The 20,736-nt window shown below is 41.0% G+C and overlaps 1 protein-coding gene across 1 annotated transcript in view; it reads right to left on the reverse strand.

The window, feature by feature from the left end:
* LOC124776164 (phospholipid-transporting ATPase ABCA3) overlaps positions 1–20,736 on the reverse strand; it is a 544,268-nt gene that overhangs the window by 426,092 nt on the left and 97,440 nt on the right. The window contains exon 9 of the mRNA XM_047251005.1: positions 14,167–14,322. Within this exon, the coding sequence (XP_047106961.1) occupies positions 14,167–14,322 (156 nt within the window). The remainder of the gene's footprint in view (positions 1–14,166; positions 14,323–20,736) is intronic.

Consider the following 20,736-nt stretch of genomic DNA (forward strand, 5'->3'; position numbering starts at 1 on the left):
CCCTCAGAAAGTGATGTCTTAGGCTGAGTAAGAAAGGTGACACCTTCTGTGAATGCTCATTTGAGCCCCTCAATGTTTCCCATATTTATCACTGTTGGAGGTGTGGCTCCAACTTTCTATCATTTTTTAAGGACCAGATTATGGCAAAAAGTATAGGAGATGAACTGCATCATCCATAAGCAATACATGGGATGTTGTGCATGAATATTTTCATACTTTTCGTATACAAAGTCTGGTGGGATTGGTTGGTTGTACGTTCCTCATTCGATTTCTGAGCTGTTTTGCAAACTGCGTACTTAACTGTGGCTCCATTTGGTGTGTGGATCTGGAGGATTAATTTCCCTGGAACTCACAGTTATACACTATAAACTAATTGCACTGGAGAGCATTGAATATCTTCCTTTATTGCCATGCATAATACCACTGCTGTGCATAATCCCATTAAGACAAATGGAAGTGCTTCTGCCCACTCTGACTACACATTAGCAACTTCTTGAGCACATGATGGAAACGTTCCACTGTGGTAGATCGTTGTATACATATCATTGCAGCCACATAATAAAATGAGCTCATTGAACAGTTGTATTTCAAATTGGCTTTGCAATCTATGCTAATGTCATGTGGTAGGCCAAATCCGGAGAACCACATGTGTATCATTTCTTTTACCACCAATTTTGCCAATATATGAGTAAGTACTGTGACTTCTAACCATCTCGTAAAATGCTGTCCTGCAAAGCTCTGAAAGGGCCGACAATGTCCACATTGGTACACAAAAATCCGCCTGCATGTGTCAGAAATTGAGCAATCAATGCAAACACTTCTTCCAATTTTGTTTCGCTGACATGTTAAACACGTGCATGTCGAAGCCTCACAATCTCTTTGCACCCCGGGCCACACCACTTTGAAAATGACCATCTTAGCCATAGCTCACATACCTGGGTGTGTCAGACTGTAAAGCGTTTCAAAAACTCACTGGGGATATGGTTATATAGGGCCACTGTTGACCTCTCGCTACACCACACCAAAATCCTCCCGAGACTTCTGCAAATGGTACTCCTTCGAACTGCAATCCCACGTATTATTTCTGGAGAAGACTGCATAAAAAAAGGATCAATATGCTGCTCTGCCGCTAACTTGTCCCAACGAATAGATTGCTGACTGGCACAAATTCTTGACAGGCAATCTACGACCACATTATTCTTTCCTGCTATGTGCTGCATTTTGGCTATAAATTGAGTTATATATTCAACACGCCTAAACTGATGCGGCGACTTAAGGTCCATACTTCACTGGACAACAGCAACGAGGGGCTCATTGTTTGCGAAGATTGTAAAATGTCTCCCCTCTACGACTGTGCGAGAATGTCGGACTGCCAAGTATATCATAAGCTGTTCACAGTTGATGCCGCTCCATTTTTGTCGTTGTTGCATCAAATTCAAGACTAGGCAGAACAAAGCAAGTGGCTGCCACCTCCTGTCTGCCTTTGTTGCAAGGCTGTGTCTCCTGCTGTTTGTCTTGCATCTACCGTAACAGCTACACGACTGCTCAGTTTTGGATGTCCTAGCAACGCCCGATGTTTCTCGAGGTCTCGGAATGCCGTATTGGCCTCGGAAGTCACAGGAATCTTTCAGCTGCCTGTAATATTCTTTGTGGCGAGCAACGTCGCAAAGGGTTTAGCCCGGGAAAATGGTGTCTATACTAATTTAGCATGCCCAAAAATCTGAGAAGGTCTTTGTAAGCACTGGGAAGAGGCAGTTTTTGCTTGGCTTTGACCAACTAAGATAATGGTGCCAACCGTACCAAGGAAACTAAGTATCCCAGAAAATGAACTTCACTCTTTCCCATGACACACTTTGCTTCATTGATAATGATGCCATAATGTTGTAGCTGACAGAAAAGCTGCCACAGATGGTCAGTATGCTGATCTACTAAAACAGAGAACATTAAAATGTCATCCGTGCAACAGAACACAAATTGCACCTCCTGTAGCACTTTTTGCACGAATCTCTTTCACTTCTCTGCAGCGTTCCTGAGACCGAATGGCACGAAAAGTCTGAAAGACGTAGTCACTGCTGTTTTTTTAAATATCTGTGTGAGCCACTGGAATATGGGACCACAATTCTGCTCAATCTATCACACTAAATACTGTCACGTCACTAACGGTATTGTGGAAGTCCTTCATGTTAGGAATGGGGTACTGATCTAGAACTGTTTGTGCTTTGTACACCCTATAATCGCAATCTATTCTCCAGTATTTATCTCTTCTTTGATCCGTGTGACTTGGTGATGCCGATGCATTGTCAGAACTAGTTGCAATAACTGTTTTCAGCAGCCAGTTGAACTCTGCCTGCACTGTGAGCAGCCTCTCTGGAGCCAACAGGAGACAGGTTGCCCTTAGATGTGATGTTGTGTGAAATGTTAACATTTCCTAATGGCACTTGCAGGTTCCATAAGTGCTAGGAAGTTGCGTAGTAATTTGTGAAATGGGCCGTCCGTGGATAGTGCTGTAACATTGCTTACTGTAACCGAATGCCAGTGTCTTCCACAGTTCTTCACATATGGTGAACCTGTGTGTGCCCATGTCACTGTGGATCGTTGTAGAATCACGGGACTGAACCCTGACACGAATGACGTGGAAGAGGTACCGGACATCTTCGTGCGGCTAGCCACAGCCACCTCGCACGGTGTGGAACCTCACTGAGAAGGTGTTGTAGACAATGCTTCTCCTGTACGAATTGGCACTAATTGACAGTTGACACAGTCTTGCACAAGACAATAATTGTACAGAAACTCTGCACCTATGAAAGGATGAAACACATCTGCAATTATCAAAGTCCGTGATGGGTGAGAATTTTGGTTCAGTTGTAATCCCAACCATCTCTTCCCATATGTCAGAATTCTCAAATTGTTAGCTGCTATCAATACATTGTATGTATTGCTCTCCTCGTGTCTGCAGCCGTTCTCGGATAAACACTGATTTTTGACCCTGTGTCCACCCGAAATTTCTCACCCGAAGCACAGTCTTGCACAAACCGTCATTGGAAACTATTGTGTGAGGTCAACACTGTTTTTGTACTTATGCATATTTTATACCATTCCAGGTGCCTATGTGGTTTTTGATGCCCTTTAACATTCATCTTTGCAGGTTGGGTAACTACAGGATTGAGTGCAATGGCAAGCAAGGTACCCAAAATATTTGTGATACCAGCAACACTGCCCCATCAATATTATTGCACTTCTTCCTGCTGTGACTACGTATCTGTTGTCGATGGGCAACTACTTGCATACTGAGCCTAGCCACTTGGGTTGCCAGTTGTTTCACAGTGCATCCTATTGATGTGCATTGTAAGTGTGAATCCTTCATGTCTGTTACGGAGTTCATACTATTCTTGTCTGTTTCTACGCCTCTCTCAGGGCCCTCCTCTCACATAGTGTCAATTGTTGTACGCACGGAGGTCTGCCCTAAATTTTTGTGATAGAATCTACCATCTTAATTAAGTCCTATAACAATGAATTTGTCTGTGCTGCTGCAACAGTACCGATGTTGGCTGGAAGATTTTGTAACCGTAGCACCCGTAAGGACTGGCGAGGAAGAAGATCCGGCCCCACTAAAATGTGAAGGGTTCTGAGTATCTGTGACAGGCTCTTTTTTCCCCATACCATCTTCTGAAAAAATCTTTTGTAAACACAGTCCAGAACAGTGGAAGATTAACTTTTCCACCTTGGACGTTTGCTATCCCCCTCTTGAACATTATTCTGTGTAGCTTCTATTGGAGGCAAATTAACCATCAAGGGTCTTGAGTCTCATGAAAAACCCTTTTCCATCTTAACTCTCACCATCAATATTTGGGGTTGTGAATCCATTCCTTCCAACAATGTGTGTTTCTCTGTTTCTTTTTTTTCATGGTCACCACTTTGGGAACTTACCATATAAATATTTATAGCAAAGGAATTTGAAGGATTGTTTCTAATAATCATTTAGCAAAAACACACATTACAAAGAACAAATATAAGAGAATCAACACGAGTTATTATGCCGCCAGTGGCAAAGATGATCAATTTACACTCAAAAGAGAACACTATTCACTTGTTGTGGTGCATCGTCTGCTCAATATTGCCACAAATGCATTAGCACATCCCAATACACATTTTCAAGTGCAACATGAAAAGATATGTATTTAGAATGTCGAGTAAAAGGAAAGAAAGTGTGCCTGTCAAGGGAAAGATGTGTGTATGAAGTTCATATTCATTTGAAACAAAGTTAGGAGTTTTGGAATGCTACGAGAAAGGTGAGTGCATTGTTGACATTCAGCAAGCTTTTGGGTGTTAGAGAATCCAGTGTGAGAACTTTTCGTGACAATGCAGAATCAATTCGAGAAACTGCTCAATAGTCAGCTGAGTAAAGTGTGATTAGAGTGACCTGAGGCAATGAAAGCATGGAAAAGATGGTTAGCCATTGGACTGAGCATCACAACTCACAGCACGAGCCTTTCTCAGGGGCTGCTATCAAGCTAAAGCAAATATCTTGTATACAGATTTAAGAAAAGAAAGGGACAATCTACCACCTTCCTTGGGCATCTCACATTGGTCTAATTGTTTCAAGTACCATTTTGCCTTTCACAACATTAAAATGACAATAGAGGCCGCTAAAGCAGTTGATGTTTTAGTTGAAGAATTTAAAAACAGGTACATGTTCATTTCTACTGAAGAAAAACCAGCAACTGCGTTTATGACAGCAAATTATCAAGGCACCCATTTTTTGGAAGAAATGCTGGTGGGAACTGCAAATTAAAACCTATTATGATCTACCACTCTCAAGATACTAGAGCCCTAAATCATTATGCTGAGCATTCATTGGCGATGGAACACGAAAACTTAGATGACTTCTGTTGTTCTGAATGACTAGTTTGTTAATGGCCTGAACAGAGAATTGAAAGTCTACTGTGAGAACTAAAAAGTCCTTTTCAAAATTATTCTCCACCTGTTCTCAGCCACCCACTTTCCATTACTGATTCAAATAAAACACTGAAGTCCTGTTTCCTTCACTGAGCACTACATTCATCCTGCAACCCATGGACCAGGAAGTTATTTTTATATTTGAAGCATGCTATGTGCATAAAACTTTCTTCAATCTCATAGAAAAATGTGATAGGAACTTACCATCCAGATTTTCTGACTGGTTTAATATTAAGATGGTGATCGATGTTATTAGAGACACACGGACTGACATCGATTCAAAATGTATGACTAGTGCATGGAGGAAACAACAGCCAAAGCTGTACCTGTGCTAGAAGGTGAAGTGAGCAGTGACAACACCACTGCAACAAGTGTATTTGCAGACATGGCATGGCAGATCAAATTCACTGATGTCAATGAAGAGAACATGCCCTGGGCATACCAACAATTGTCACTGCACTTGAGGGGAAACGATCACATGATTTGTGCGGCAGTGGGAGACTTCCTGCAGACAAACACGATCTGCCTGGCCACTGGATGGCATTCCAGGTGCCAATGGAGGCCGCTGGCACCACAGACCTATTCTCTGTGATTGAAAGTGGTGCCTACGGCATCCTGGTGCCCAGTGCTTGAGCCATGCTGAGTAGTTCACTCCAAGTGGGTTTCCTGGGCCAGGCACCAGATGGAGTCGCATTCCATCAATCGGGAAGTCACTTTGGAGCTGCCATGATGATGATGATGATGATGATGCCGTGTTTCATTGCATGGATCAACAAGTGGACCTGTAAGATTTCCCGTCTTTGTTTCTACTCCGAACAGGATTGTGTTTTGTCGTACTGAAACTCCAAAACTGAACTGTCTTTCGGGGACTTTACCTCATACTGTGATTAAAAATTCAAGAACTTTAACTGTGGATTATCCCATCAGGATTCAAATTTTGGCTAGTGTAGTGCTTTGTGTGTGCACTATTTAGTAACTGTTTGTTGGAGTGTTCGTTTTCTTCCTAAAGTTTTTCAGACTTCAGACAACACTGATGTTTATTAGTTCTTCCACCGGCATTGACTGTTTCATTGAGGCCTTTAGCGGCTTTATAAATATAGTTCTTCTACAACTCCAGAAAAGACTTCCTTTTCAATATTGTTTCCCCATATTCGAGAAGTAATTGTCTTTGTCAAATACAAGTCAGAGAAGGCATATTCTCTCTTGTTAAATAAATTTTGCTCTTCAAAATCTATGTGAACATTTCTTGTGAACTGGGTGGACACAACAGAATGTGTGGGATCTCCTAAATTCTCATTCCACAGATCTGAACAACAAAACTTTGACAGTTTTCACAGAGAACAGTAATAAAGAAGAAACAGAAGTTCAGAAAGTTCTGCCCATCAGAAAGCTGAAGATGAAGAAAAGGCATTTTTGAAGAATGTGATCCTTGACAAGTAAGGAGTGCAATAGTGAAGAGAGAAGTTGAAAATTCTCTTAATATGTTACAAAGAGTTGCATAATCAGCTGGCAAAGAAGACACACAGCTGACAGTTAAGCATTTCTTTGCAAAACAGTGTGGCAGTTCCAGCTCCTATCAAGAACACTTCAGCTACAAAGCATTTGTGTGTAAGGAAATCCACTGTGGAAACTGAACTGTCTGTAGCAACATCAGATTCTTCTGATGTAGAAAATTAAGAGGCTGTTTGGAAGTAGATGGACTTAATGAAAGTGATTTTATTGTAGTATTGTCTGTTTCAGTGTAAAAGTTTTAAATGAAAAATTTTGCATTAAAAAGTGCTTCAGAAAGGTGATACTGGTTATTTTTGATATAGATACTAAGAAACTCTGCTATTTTAAACTTAACATGTTAGTAAATGAGAACCTAACATCATATTTGACATAGAAGATGAGCCTATATTTACGTGAATTCAGTACATGTAACTATAGAGTATAATGAGATTTACCTGTAGTGGTGTATATTAAATGAACATTTAAAAGCAGACTAAGCTAGTGAGACACAGAAAACACACACAAACACACACACACACACACACACACACACACACACACACACACACACACACACACACACACATTCATAAAAACTTAACTAAACTAAACTTTGAACAGTCCTTGGAAGGCCCAAAAGTACCGAACGGCCGCCGTGTCATCCTCAGCCCCCAGGTGTCACTGGATGTGGATACGGAGCGGCATCTGGTAAGCACACAGCTCTCCGGGCTGTACATCAGTTTACGAGAATTGGTGAGTGGTGAGCAGTGAACTCAACTTGGCGGGGAAAGATGACACAGAAGAGTTGTGGGGCAGGGAATGGGAAGAAACTGTAGTGTTTCCTGTGGGAGTGTGCAGGGACAGGATCAAGATAGTGGGCTGCTAGGTGCAGCATTGGGAGTCTGCGATTGGAGGGGGTTAGGGGGTGGGGGTGGGGGGCAGAAAATGGTATGCAGATGTGCTGTGGGGTAGCAGGCACGTGTGAGACTGGAGTGGGGGCAGGGAATGGAAGGGGACAGAGGCACATAAGGGACAGGGAATACTGAAGGTTGTGGATAGGGACATTACTGGAACAAAGGATACGTTGCAGCGAGTGTTCTCTAGCGGTGTCACTATCTTTTGACAATTCTGTGGAAGCTGTGCAGCATTGCCGACGAGTGCAAGACGTCTTATAGGATGGGCCGAGCAGTTTCTCCACCGGTGCGCTACAGAAATGTTGTCAGCAACTTGACAAGAAGAAGCACATCGGTACGACAAACGAGACACAGTATTATAAAAGTAACTGTGACTTTTTAGCAGACTTATTCACAGCCCGGCAGACTGACTACGGTGAAGGGGCTGAGCAGAGCATTACCGCATCACGGGTCGACAAGCAGCTGCCGAGAGGCCGACTGGCGCCACCGCGATAACACCTACTAGCGCGGAAATCTCTTTCTGAGGCTTAGTGCCATTCCACTGGTGAGCCACTCTGGATTCACTCCAGCAGCTACTTGACTCCTGCCTGGGGAAGGGGGGAGGGGAGCCGGTAGCAGGTCACGACCAGCGCAATACAGACGCTCTCCTTTCTACACCGGTGCAGGCACCGTGAGGCCTCGTGCCGCCAGTTGCAGGGAAGGGATTTCCCACTGGGAGGCTAGCATTCTCTGCAGATGTTGTAGTCACCTGCACTGCTTATACTACTCCCAAGTAGAGCAGCATACCTAACTGGGACAGCTGCTACTAGCTGTTTGCAGGTGTCGACATTCTGTGGCTCGTACACCGGGACCTGATGGCCGGTTGCCAGCTGCAAGGGGCACGGCTACCCCGCTGTGGCATCTGAGTGTAGCTGCCTAGGTTGTAATAAAGTGACTGATTTGTTAATATAGTTTTACTAGGTTTCCACCAGCCTGAAACCTCGCCACCCCCTCCCCCTCTCCTGCCCGAGACGGTGCAGAAATGGCCCGAGGCCCCCGAGTCCACTTCAATTCCGTCCCGCATAAACCAGAAAAGTTGGTGCCGGTAAGAAAAATACTGATCGGCTGGCCACCGTTTGGTGGTAGCCATTTTTGTGGAAAGATACCTCATTTGTGGTCACACCCGCATAGGATGCTGTACAGTGTTTGCAGCTGAGCAGACCACACGGCTTTTTTCACAGGTGTCCCCACCTTTGACACGTTAGGGTCAGAGTAGGTAGACTAGGAGGGAAGTATCTAGCATCCATGTCTGTTACACGGATACGAGCTGTGGGGCAAGGGGCTGGGAGCATAACAGGGACGGACAAGGATATTGGGTAAGGTCGGTCAGCAGCAGAATACCACTGTGGGAGGTATGCGTAGATGGTACTGAGTCACGTGGTGTGCTGTGGTCAGTGGGTACGTGTGGGACGGTAATGACGAAGTGCAAGATATCTGCTTCCGGACAAGGTGGGGAGGCTAACTGCGGTCTGTCGAGACATCGGTGAGACACTCGGAATACGTATTAGTAGTGGTAGTAGTATTTCTAACAGTATAAGGAAAAGGATAGGTACTACACACCGTAAAGATGATATGTTGAGTTGTGGGCGGGCACAACAAAACAACTGTCACACATTAAGCTTTCAGCCACTGTGGAAAAGCTTGGCCAAAAGCTTAATGTGTCTGTCTGCAACCCAACATGTCATCTTTATGACGAATAGCAGTCTATCCTTTTTCTGATATTGTTGATATTCCAGCTCATACTTCCATTGTTTAATTTAGTAGTAGCTTTATTCATCCATAGACCACTTTTACAAAGACACTGGACATGTCATGGTATTGCAATTTAAAAACAACACAATTCATACACACATGTACTTTCAGGTGTAGTTTTACAAAGATGGGGCAGGTGGTTTGCAGAAGAACTGCACATCACTGCATATCAGATGGCATCAGGTGGCTAGGGTGTATGGAAGAGACTTCTTGGTGTGAAATGGGTGGCACTTGTCAAAATGGAGATACTGTTGGTGATTAATAGGACTGATGTGGATGGACACACTGATGCAGCCACCTTTGAGGTGGAGGTTAATATCGAGGAAGCTGTTGAGTTGAGGGGGACCAGGTGAAGCAAATGGGAAAAAGCTGTTCAGTGTCTGGAACAACACGGATATGGTGTCCTCATCCTCAGTCCGGGTCATTAAAAAGTTGTAACATACCTAATATACAAAGACCTAATGAAAACTTTGATTCCCTGACATCGTGTAGTACAATACCTCACTTTAAAATGATTGGTATTGTGGTGATTCGTGAATTTCATAAAAATGACACTAAATTGGAGACTAATTAGTGAAAATGATAAGAATAAAATATATAGTATTAATCACCAACTGTAATTATTGAAATAATTGGACTTTTATGAATGTAGTTTACTCATTCAAGAAGTTATTCTGTTGCTTACAAATGAAGGCACATATTGTAAAACGTAAATTTAGGATGAAAGCTGTAAAGAACATTCTGACTCAATGACTTTATTAATTAAACTTGTATTGTTGTAACCAGACATACACCTAATTATAAAATTCTAGGCATCTGTTACAAATTCTGTCAATCAAAACATGTTTTGTTTTACCCTCTTAGCTTCAATTATTGTTAGGAATGTGAGTCATTGTGTAATTAGCATATATTAATTAATTTTGTGAAGTTCATTATTATACTCATATTTAGATGGAATTTTCACATTTAAAAACATTTTTACATTATAAATTTCACATATTATTCAATTTTGTAATTTTAGACGTATTATTCTAAGTAATGAGAACATCTTAGCTTTGTAACTTTTAATTGTAAATATGATTAAAAATATGTTGTCATTATTAAGTAATAATGGTCCAAGTGGCCATCCATTAGTTAGAATATATAAATAGGGAAGCAGCGAGGCAGCTGCGACTGGCAGTTTGAGCTGATATCTCGAAGAGTAACCTGCGTTAGTTACTCGAATATTATTTCACTAAGATTTAAAGTTGTGAAAAAGTATGTTTCTTGATTTGTGAACCAGTCAGTCGTTTTACGAAGACATACTGTACAGCTCGGCCTCTTTGCAATGTGTCATGATGGATTTGATCAGCTTTAAGAGCAGAAGAAAAAATGTTTAAAAACTGGAACCGATCACTTTCACTGTAAATCACACACTTCATGAAGATCCAAGCAATCTACGAATATTTCAGTTATGTGGAGAAAAATTTTGTTTTAACCTTCTACTTATGATTCTAGATAACATCAGATGACGTGCACTTTTGATAAGTCAGTTCATCTGTCTTCAAAGTTTTGAGGATTACCTTACTGACAAGTAGATAATAATTAAGTAGAAGTGTTAAAAAGTTATCAATGAGTCTGAACTAGGTGAGAGGTTTGGGATACAAGATGACTAGGAAATTGTCCTCTATATGGCCTAGGAATAGGTTGACATAATATGCTGCCAGATGTAAACCAACAACTTCACTCAGCCCTCTGCACCTATTGGTATTTTCCTGCCCTATGGTGATGCCTTGGTACATTTTGCTGCAATAAATCACCTGTCCATTGCTCAAGAGCAAGTCTTTTCATTACAACATAATTTTATTTTAGATTTGTTGCCTCTGGACTATTTGCTCCTTTCTTTTCTTTTTTTTTAAAAAAAAAGGGGGGGGGGGAGGGGATATCTGAGGATATCTGAAAGGATGGGGCCAACAAACACAAGACAGCTTTGAAATACTACTTCTCTGAGTTGATGAAGAGACTGAAACTCATGCTCAGCAATGTGTGATGGACCCTACTCTCAGGAAGGAAACAGTCAAAACTTGGATGTCTTTGATTTTCAAGTTGTTATGGTTTTTTTATGGAAACTTATTGATGACACGGTGTCGGAACATCTTAACACTTAGGCACCAACGCCCGTAAAAATATGGGCGTGAGCAGCCTGCCCAAAAGTCTGGCGCCCATAATTTTACGGGCGCGTGTACTTGTTCTTCCCCTTCCTTCCCTTGTGTGTTCTTACAGCTCCCGCTTGTCTGGGAGGTGCTGCACAGACTAGTTCGAGTATTGGTCACTAGATGGTGTGGGCATGCTGTGGAAGGGTGTGCTTCCCTTTTTATTTGTCGGGTTTTGTGAGCGGCGATTTTTTCCCGTGCGGTCTCAGTAGCATCGACATGGCGAAGTGTGGCTTGACAAAAGAAGAAATTGCTTGTGAGTTATATCATGATTTAGAAGAAAGTGACGTTGATTTGTCAGAGGAAGATATTGTAGATGACTGATGATGATGAGGACTATGTTCAAGAAGAAGTTTCTGGCAGTTCAGGTAAAGAATTCTGACAACAAAACATGTATAATTTTTGTTCAGATTTTCACTGGAAAAACTCTCAGTACGTAATTATGATTTTGTTTGCAAAAACTACTCTTCTGATAGATTCAGAAGAGGAGAGCAGGTGCCCAAGCACTTCAGCAGCAAGTAATCCCATCTACATTGTGCCTGAAGAATGATCGAGGCTGACGGTGATGGGGAGGCCGAGACCTGCGCACCACACCGATTCTGAGGAAGGTTCGACAACTACTGATCATGCATCAGATATCGATCTATTCTCAGGACAATCTGGAATATGCAATGTTGTCAGTTTAGACCAGAACAGTGCACCTCTAGAATTTTTTTCATATTTCCTGACAGACAGTATGATGAAACATATAAAGGAACAAACTAATCTGTATGCTCAACAATTCATCAGGAGATTACAAAGCACAAATTCCCTTTCATCCACCTGCTCATTATCAAAGTGGAAAGGAGTTACACTTATGGAAATAAGGAAGTTTCTGTCAATTGTAGTCCATACTTGTGTAAGTGTGAGGCCACGTATACGAGAGCACTGGTCCGAGAACCCTGTTGTGTCGTGTAATTTCTGTCCAAACATCTTGAGCCGTGACAGATTTCTTTCTATTTTGAGAAACTTCCACATTAGTGATAATTCCTTAGCTAAGAGGAAAGGAGAAACTGGCTATGACCCACTGCACAAGGTGAGACACTCCTAGATAATGTGTGTGCTAATTTCCAGCGTACGTATACACCATCTCAAAAAATTACAATAGATGAAGGCATGTGTAAATTTCGAGGTCGTGTGTATTTCAAACAGTACACGTCACAAAAACCAAATAAATACAGTATGAAACTGTACATGTTAACCGAATCTGACACAGTTTACATCTGGAATTTCTCTGTTTACGTGGGTGAAAGGTCTGACTCAGTGACTCTGGTAAAGACGTTGCTTGCAAATCTGTCAGGAAAAGGCTACACTTTGTTCACGGACAGACTCTACACAAGTCCAATACTTGCTTCAGAACTGGAAGCTGCAAAAACTGCTCTTGTGGGAACAACAAGAAAATCTTGGCAGGGATTGCCTCGTGCTATAAAAGATCCGAACCTTCAGCGAGGTGAATTTATTTTCAGGCGTAAAGGAAATATATTAGCACTGTGTTGGAAGGACGAAAGAAATGTTCATATGATAAGTACAAGGCACACTGCTGAGATGGTCACTTTCACTGATCAGAGAGGAAGAGAGAAGTCAAAGCCAGCCTGTGTAGTGGACTACAATAAAAACAAGTTTGGTGTTGACTTATCAGATCAGCAATTGTCATACGGTGCATTTGAACATTGAACTGTGAAGTAGTGGAGAAAGTTGGCATTCCATGTTATACTAATGGTGATTGTAAATTCCTGCATATTATACAATAAGGTTACTGGAAAATGCTTCACAACATCTCACTTCATGACAGTTATCTGTGCATATCTTGCACAAAGCAAAGATCTTGAACCCCAACCTGGTCCATCTGGACTCTCCAAGACTACCAACTGGAAATCATTTCCTGAAAAGATTGAGACAGATGTTGATAAGAAACAGAAACAAAAACAGTGTGTAGTGTGTTCTCTGAGAGGAAAAAAACTGACTGGAAAAGTGTGGCGAAAAGACACAAGCTACCAGTGTAGTGAATGTAAAGTAGCATTGTGCAAAATGTCGTGCTTCAAAATTTACCACGCAAAGAGAAAAATTGCATCCTAAAATAGTTACAGGAGGTTACTGCAGATAAGACATACTGTATCCATCATAACTACAATTTTAGTGTACAATAAAAAAAATTCTTTCTAGAAAATACAGTGAATATACCTTTGACCAATTTTTCCTTTTTTCAAAAATAATGTTATAATAATAACACTAGTCAAAAGTATGTATTAATTCAAGAGAAAGGTATTATATATAGTTTTAAACAAGAAAGTCTAGGTTTTTCAATAAAAGTAATTTTATTTCTAAAAACAAAGATGATGTAACTTACCACATGAAAGCGTTGGTATGTTGATAGACACACAAACAAACACAAACACACACACAAAATTCAAGCTTTCGCAACCCACGGTTGCTTCATCAGGAAAAAGGGAAGGAGAGGGAAAGACAAAAGGATGTGGGTTTTAAGGGAGAGGGTAAGGAGTCATTCCAATCCCGGGAGCAGAAAGACTTACCTTAGGGGGGGAAAAGTACAGGTATACACTCTCACACACACACATATCCACCCTCACATATACAGACACAAGCAGACATATGTAACGTTTCCCTCTATTATATTAATAAAGTTATTTTATTGCTATAACTGAAACCTTTCATGAGTTGTAGTAGTTTAAAATACGTTAAAATCAGCCAGTCTTTATGGTAGACACCCGCGCGCAATGGCTCAGGACCCAAAGTGTTAACATATATTATACAATGAAGATTACCTTTGACTGCCCACATAATGCAACACCGGCTGAAAGTTTACGCTTCATTCCACCAGATAATGTCTTTGAAGCAGCATTAGCTTTTTCTTCAATGTCCAGCAACTTGAGATATTTTTGAACCTGTTGTTTAAGCTCATTCCCTTCCAATCCTTTAAGCTGAAAAAAATAAAGTTGTGGGCAGATGATCATCACATTTCTAGAAAGACTGCACTGGCATACTGTATAATTAAATAATCTGTATAAGGACTGCAAACATTTTATATTTATATCAATATGTATCCTGATTTGCTTGTATTATCAGTGCTCTGCAGTGTACCATAAAATCTGAATTCAACAGTTATTTTCACATTCCGTTCTATGCTGCAAGAGAAAGGAAGCAAATGTGGTGCTTCCAGTAAATGACATTCTATGTTAATTGTCCTGCCTGTATCAGCACCTAAAGACATAGGTATCTCTAACTTCAATGCTCTTTGTATGTCAATGTAAAGCTCCAACATGCAAGTTTGAAAACTAATGTAGTAAATGTCATGTCCATTCACTACATTGCCAAATCTGTGTTTCAGTAACATTTCCCCACATTTAAGCATTGTGCTATTTGTTTTTTTGTAAATGATCAAAATGTATGTAAAGCCACAAGCCCTGGTGAAAACATACTTTTTCCATGTTAGGTGACAGTAAAACTTATCAATCCTTTCAATGGTTATGGTTTTATACACAGGCGTAGAATTTCCCAGCACTTTAGGAAATGAAACCAAGGGGGAAAAAAAAACACGTTTTGGAAAGACAAGTATGCTGCATATTTTAATATTTCAAAAGTATAAATTCGAATTCTACCAAACACCACAAGTTACTTTCCACTGCATTTAAAACGAGATTGCAATGTGCTCTTGTATGCCAGTCATAGCTCATGTCATGTGGTCCCACCAGCCAATGACAGTGGATATTGAAAATGAGCGTTTGGCGTCATTGGCTGGGAGGCCTCTTACGGGGCAGGTCTGGCCATCTTGGTGCAGGTCTTATTACATTCGACGCCACACTGGAAGACCTCCGTGCCGGATGGGGATGAAATGATGATGAAGACAACATAACACCCAGTCCCTGAGTGGAGAAAATCCCCGCCCCAGACGGGAATCGAACCTGGGCCCCTTAAGACGGCAGTCCGTCACACTGACCATTCAGCTATAGGGGCAGACACAGCGGATACTCAGACTGTAGGATGCGTGAGTGGTCAGCCAATAGCAACATCACTATTAAATAGTGTGAACACACAAACAGGAAAATTAAATTAATATACATAGTGTTGCTACAAGAAAAGCAATGCTTTCACATATAATATTGGTCTCTAACGTTAACAAGCTGCAACAGAAGCTAGCTTTCACAAATAAAGTTGATCTTTTTTGTGCATGTTACACTTTAAGATGTATCTACAAATTCACCAGCAAAATTTGTAATAACAACATCAATGTCTGATCTTCTGGGCTTGAAATTCTTCTAAATGGCTCATCATCAAATAGTTGGTTTTTAAATTAGAGTCAAACACTGTGTGATTTAAGAAATACATTGTACATGAAACTTCCTGGCAGACTGAAACTGTGTGCTGGACCAAGACTCGAACTCGGGATCTTTGCCTTTCGCAGGCAAGTGCCCTACCAACTGAGCTACACAAGCATGACTCACGCCCCGTCCTCACAGCTTTACTTCCACCAGTACCTCGTCTCCTACTTTTCAAACTTTACAGAAGCTCTCCTGCGAACCTTGCAGAACTAGCACTCCTGAAAGAAAGGATATAGCGGAGACTTGGCTTAGCCACATCCATGGGGGATGTTTCCAGAATGAGATTTTCACTCTGCAGCGGAGTGTGCGCTGATATGAAACTTCCTGGCAGATTAAAACTGTGTGCCGGACCAAGACTCGAACTCTGGATCTTTGCCTTTCACAGGCAAGCACTCTACCAACTGAGCTACCCAAGCATGACTCACGAATTTTGGTCACAAAATTCCAGAAAAAATATTTTATCCCTAACTGATTATGTACATTCTTTCACCAAATCTTCAGAAAAATCTGTGACATAACGGCAATGGCCACAGGGTGATTTCACATGAAATTACCCGGTGTGGTTTCTTGATCTGATTACATCTATTTTGTCACTGTTTGCTAGATAAAACAAAATAGTCCTTTCTAATATTGCAGCACTTGTAATACACACCAAATAAACGAGGTTGTTTTAGCACAAATGGTCATATTTATAACACAACAGAATATAATTCACAAAGTACCAATATCAAATGCCTATTAGGTTTACTACAAGCTAAAACCTCTATGTTAGGAAATAGTTTCACATATGATTTGCTCAGAAATCAACTTTGAATGTGTCCAAAAATGTTAAAAAACCAACAGGGATGCATTTCAAAATCATAAGAATAATCGATAGACCAACATGTGCAGGATGCTAGGCGCTTTGTGAAACAAGGTAACTGCCACCTGGGTCAGATACCTTGGTTTGCCCCCCCCCCCCCCCCCCCCACTCCCCTCCCCTAGATTCGGACCTGCTGTGCATGTATGAATCTGGCAGCTTAGGTGCGCCAGTAAAATTTTTTCCGGTAGCTGCTTACACAGCCTACAGCCACATTTATGTAACCAGAAGCAGGAGAACTTACTACTCATAGGTGACTCAACTGCATAAGTGCATGAGTCTGCTCATAGTTGCTAAAGTGAATCTAATGTAAACAGTTGTGGTGTCACGCTCATCGGAGGCAATTTGTTGTTATGAAGCATTGCAAAGTCTCCCTAAAGCGTTTTGCAAATTTTACCATTGACAGACGGTTGCATGATTGTGTTTTGTTGTTGTATATGGCGCATTTCCTTTGCAATTTAAGGTTCCTCCACCCCCTTCATTCACATTTTATTACAGCAGTAGCAGGATACAGTAATATCCTTTGTTAGAGTATTGGTTCTTACCAGTCAAAATTACAAAAATTTAACTGATAACTAAAGCAATGAAAATTCCCGGGTTTTTCTGGGTTTTCTAGCAGATGGAAAAATCCCAGGTTTTCTCCCGGATCTCCCGGTTGTCCTGGGTCTTATACACCCTGACTTATGTTTTAGATCTCATAGAAGAAGGGTGTGTAATTTTTACTCCTGTCTCAGTAATGAGTGTTGTAAATGCTATGTGTGATAAAAATGCAAAAGGAAAAATTATATGACTTACAATAGACACAAGAATATTTTTTTATTTCTATGGATGACTTTTGCCTGCAATTGTAAGAAGAGGCAGTAATTTCTCCGATCCAGAAGAAGTCTTAAAATATATCTAGTATCTCCAGGGTTCTTCCATGTATACAACCATCATTCATGATTCTTGAACCAAGTGTTAGCTATGATTAAGTTATGCTCTGTGCAAAATTCTACCAGACAGCTTCCTCTTTCATTTCTTAGCCCCAATCAACATTCACCTACTAGGTTTCCTTCTCTTCCTTTTCCTACTAACGAATTCCAGTCACCCATGACTATTAAATTTTCGTCTCCCTTCACTACCTGAATAATTTCTTTTATCTCATCATACATTTCATCAATTTCTTCATCATCTGCAGAGCTAGTTGGCATATAAACTTGTACTACTGTATTAGGCGTGGGCTTCATGTCTATCTTGGCCACAATAATGAGTTCACTATGCTGTTTGTAGTAGCTTACATGTACTTCTATTTTTTTATTCATTATTAAACCTACTCCTGCACTACCCCTATTTGATTTTGTATTTATAACCCCGTATTCACCTGACCAGAAGTCTTGTTCATCCTGCAGCTGAACTTCATTAATTCCCACTATATCTAACTTTAACCAATCTATTTCCCTTTTTAAATTTTCTAAACTACCTTCCCGATAAAGGGATCTGACATTCCACGCTCCGATCCGTAGAACGCCAGTTTTCTTTCTCCTGATAACGACACCTCGTGAGTAGTTCCCGCCCGGAGATCCGAATGGGGGACTATTTTACCTCCGGAATATTTTACCCAAGAGGACGCCATCATCATTTAATCATACAGTAAACCTACATGACCCTGAAGATACTAGAAGGTTTCAGATGGATTATATAATGGTAAGACAGAGATTTAGGAACCAGGTTTTAAATTGTAAGACATTTCCAGGGGCAGATGTGGACTCTGACCACAATCTATTAGTTATGAACTGTAGATTAAAACTGAAGAAACTGCAAAAAGGTGTGAATTTATGGAGATGGGACCTGGATAAACTGACTAAATCAGAGGTTGTACAGAGTTTCAGGGACAGCATAAGGGAACAATTGACAGGAATGGGGAAAAGAAATACAGTAGAAGAAGAATGGGTAGCTTTGAGGAATGAAATAGTGAAGGCAGCAGAGGATCAAGTAGGTAAAAAGACGAGGGCTAGTAGAAATCCTTGGGTAAGAGAAGAGATACTGAATTTAATTCATGAAAGGAGAAAATACAAAAATGCAGTAAGTGAAGCAGGCAAAAAGGAATACAAACGTCTCAAAAATGAGATTGACAGGAAGTGCAAAATGGCTAAGCAGGGATGGCTAGAGGACAAATGTAAGGATGTAGAGGCTTATCTCACTAGGGGTAAGATAGATACTGCCTACAGGTAAATTAAAGAGACCTTTGGAGAGAAGAGAACCACTTGCATGAATATCAAGAGCTCAGATGGAAACCCAGTTCTAAGCAAAGAAGGGATAGCAGAAAGGTGGTAGGAGTATATAGATGGTCTATACAGGGGTGATGTTCTTGAGGACAATATTATGGAAATGGAAGAGGAGGTAGATGAAGATGAAATGGGAGATATGTTACTGCGTGAAGAGTTTGACAAAGCACTGAAAGACCTAAGCTGAAACAAGGCCCTGGGAACAGACAACATTCCATTAGAACTACTGACAGCCTTGGGAGAGCCAGTCCTGGCAAAACTCTACCACCTGGTGAGCAAGATGTATGAGACAGGCAAAATTCCCTCAGACTTCAAGAACAATATAATAATTCCAATCCTAAAGAAAAAAGGTGTTGACAGGTGTGAAAATTACCGAACTATCAATTTAATAAGTCACAGCTGCAAAATACTAACACGAATTCTTTACAGACGAATAGAAAAACTGGTAGAAGCCGACCTCGGGGAAGATCAGTTTGAATTCCGTAGAAATATTGGAACACATGAGGCAATACTGACCCTACGACTTATCTTAGAAGAAAAATTAAGGAAAGGCAAACCTACATTTCTAGCATTTGTAGACTTAGAGAAAGCTTTTGACAGTGTTGACTGGAATACTCTCTTTCAAATTCTGAAGGTGGTAGGGGTAAAATACAGGGAGCAAAAGACTATTTACAATTTGTACAGAAACCAGATGGCAGTTATAAGAGTTGAGGGACATGAAAGGGAAGCAGTGGTTGGGAAGGGAGTGAGACAGGTTTGTAGCCTCTCCCCAATGTTATTCAATCTGTATACTGAGTAAGCAGTAAAGGAAACAAAAGAAAAGTTCGGAGTAGGTATTAAAATCGATGGAGAAGAAATAAAAACTTTGAGGTTCGCCGATGACATTGTATTTTCTGTCAGAGACAGCAAAGGACTTGGAAGAGCAGTTGAACAGAATGAACAGTGTCTTGAAAGGAGGGTATAAGATGAACATCAACAAAAGCAAAACGAGGATAATGGAATGTAGTCGAATTAAGTCGGTTGATGCTGAGGGAATTAGATTAGGAAATGAGACACTTAAAGTAGTAAAGGAGTTTTGCTATTTGGGGAGCAAAAGAAATGATGATGGTCGAAGTAAAGAGGATATAAAATGTAGACTGGCAACGACAAGGAAAGCATTTCTGAAGAAGAGAAATTTGTTAACATCGAGTATAGATTTCAGTGTCAGGAAGTCATTTCTGAAAGTATTTGTATTGAGTGTAGCCATGTATGGAAGTGAAACATGGATGATAAATAGTTTGGACAAGAAGAGAATAGAAGCTTTCGAAACGTGGTGCTACACAAGAATGCCAAAGATCAGATGCGAAGATCACATAACTAATGAGGAGGTATTGCATAGAATTGGGGAGAAGAGGAGTTCATGGCAGAACTTGACAAGAAGAAGGGACCGGTTGGTAGGACATGTTCTGAGGCATCAAGGGATCACAAATTTAGCATTGGAGGGCAGCGTGGAGGGTAAAAATCATAGAGGGAGACCAAGAGATGAATACACTAAGCAGATTCAGAAGGATGTAGGTTGCAGTAGGCACTGGGAGATGAAGAAGCTTGGACAGGATAGAGTAGCATGGAGAGCTGCATCAAACCAGTCTCAGGACTGAAGACCACGACAACATATATATTGAACACGATCAAAGGCAGAGCCACATGTGAAAGCATCCACGTGATTTACCAACTGACCTGCCTACACTGTGAAGCTTTCTATGTGGGAATGACCAGCAACAAACTGTCCATTCGCATGTACGGACACAGACAGATAGTGTTTGTTGGTAATGAGGATCACCCTGTGGCTAAATATGCCTTGTTGCATGGCCAGCACATCTTGGCACAGTGTTACACTGTCTGGGTTATCTGGAT

The sequence above is a fragment of the Schistocerca piceifrons genome, chromosome 2 (genome assembly GCF_021461385.2).
Source record: "Schistocerca piceifrons isolate TAMUIC-IGC-003096 chromosome 2, iqSchPice1.1, whole genome shotgun sequence".
Classification (NCBI taxonomy): Eukaryota; Metazoa; Arthropoda; class Insecta; order Orthoptera; family Acrididae; genus Schistocerca; species Schistocerca piceifrons.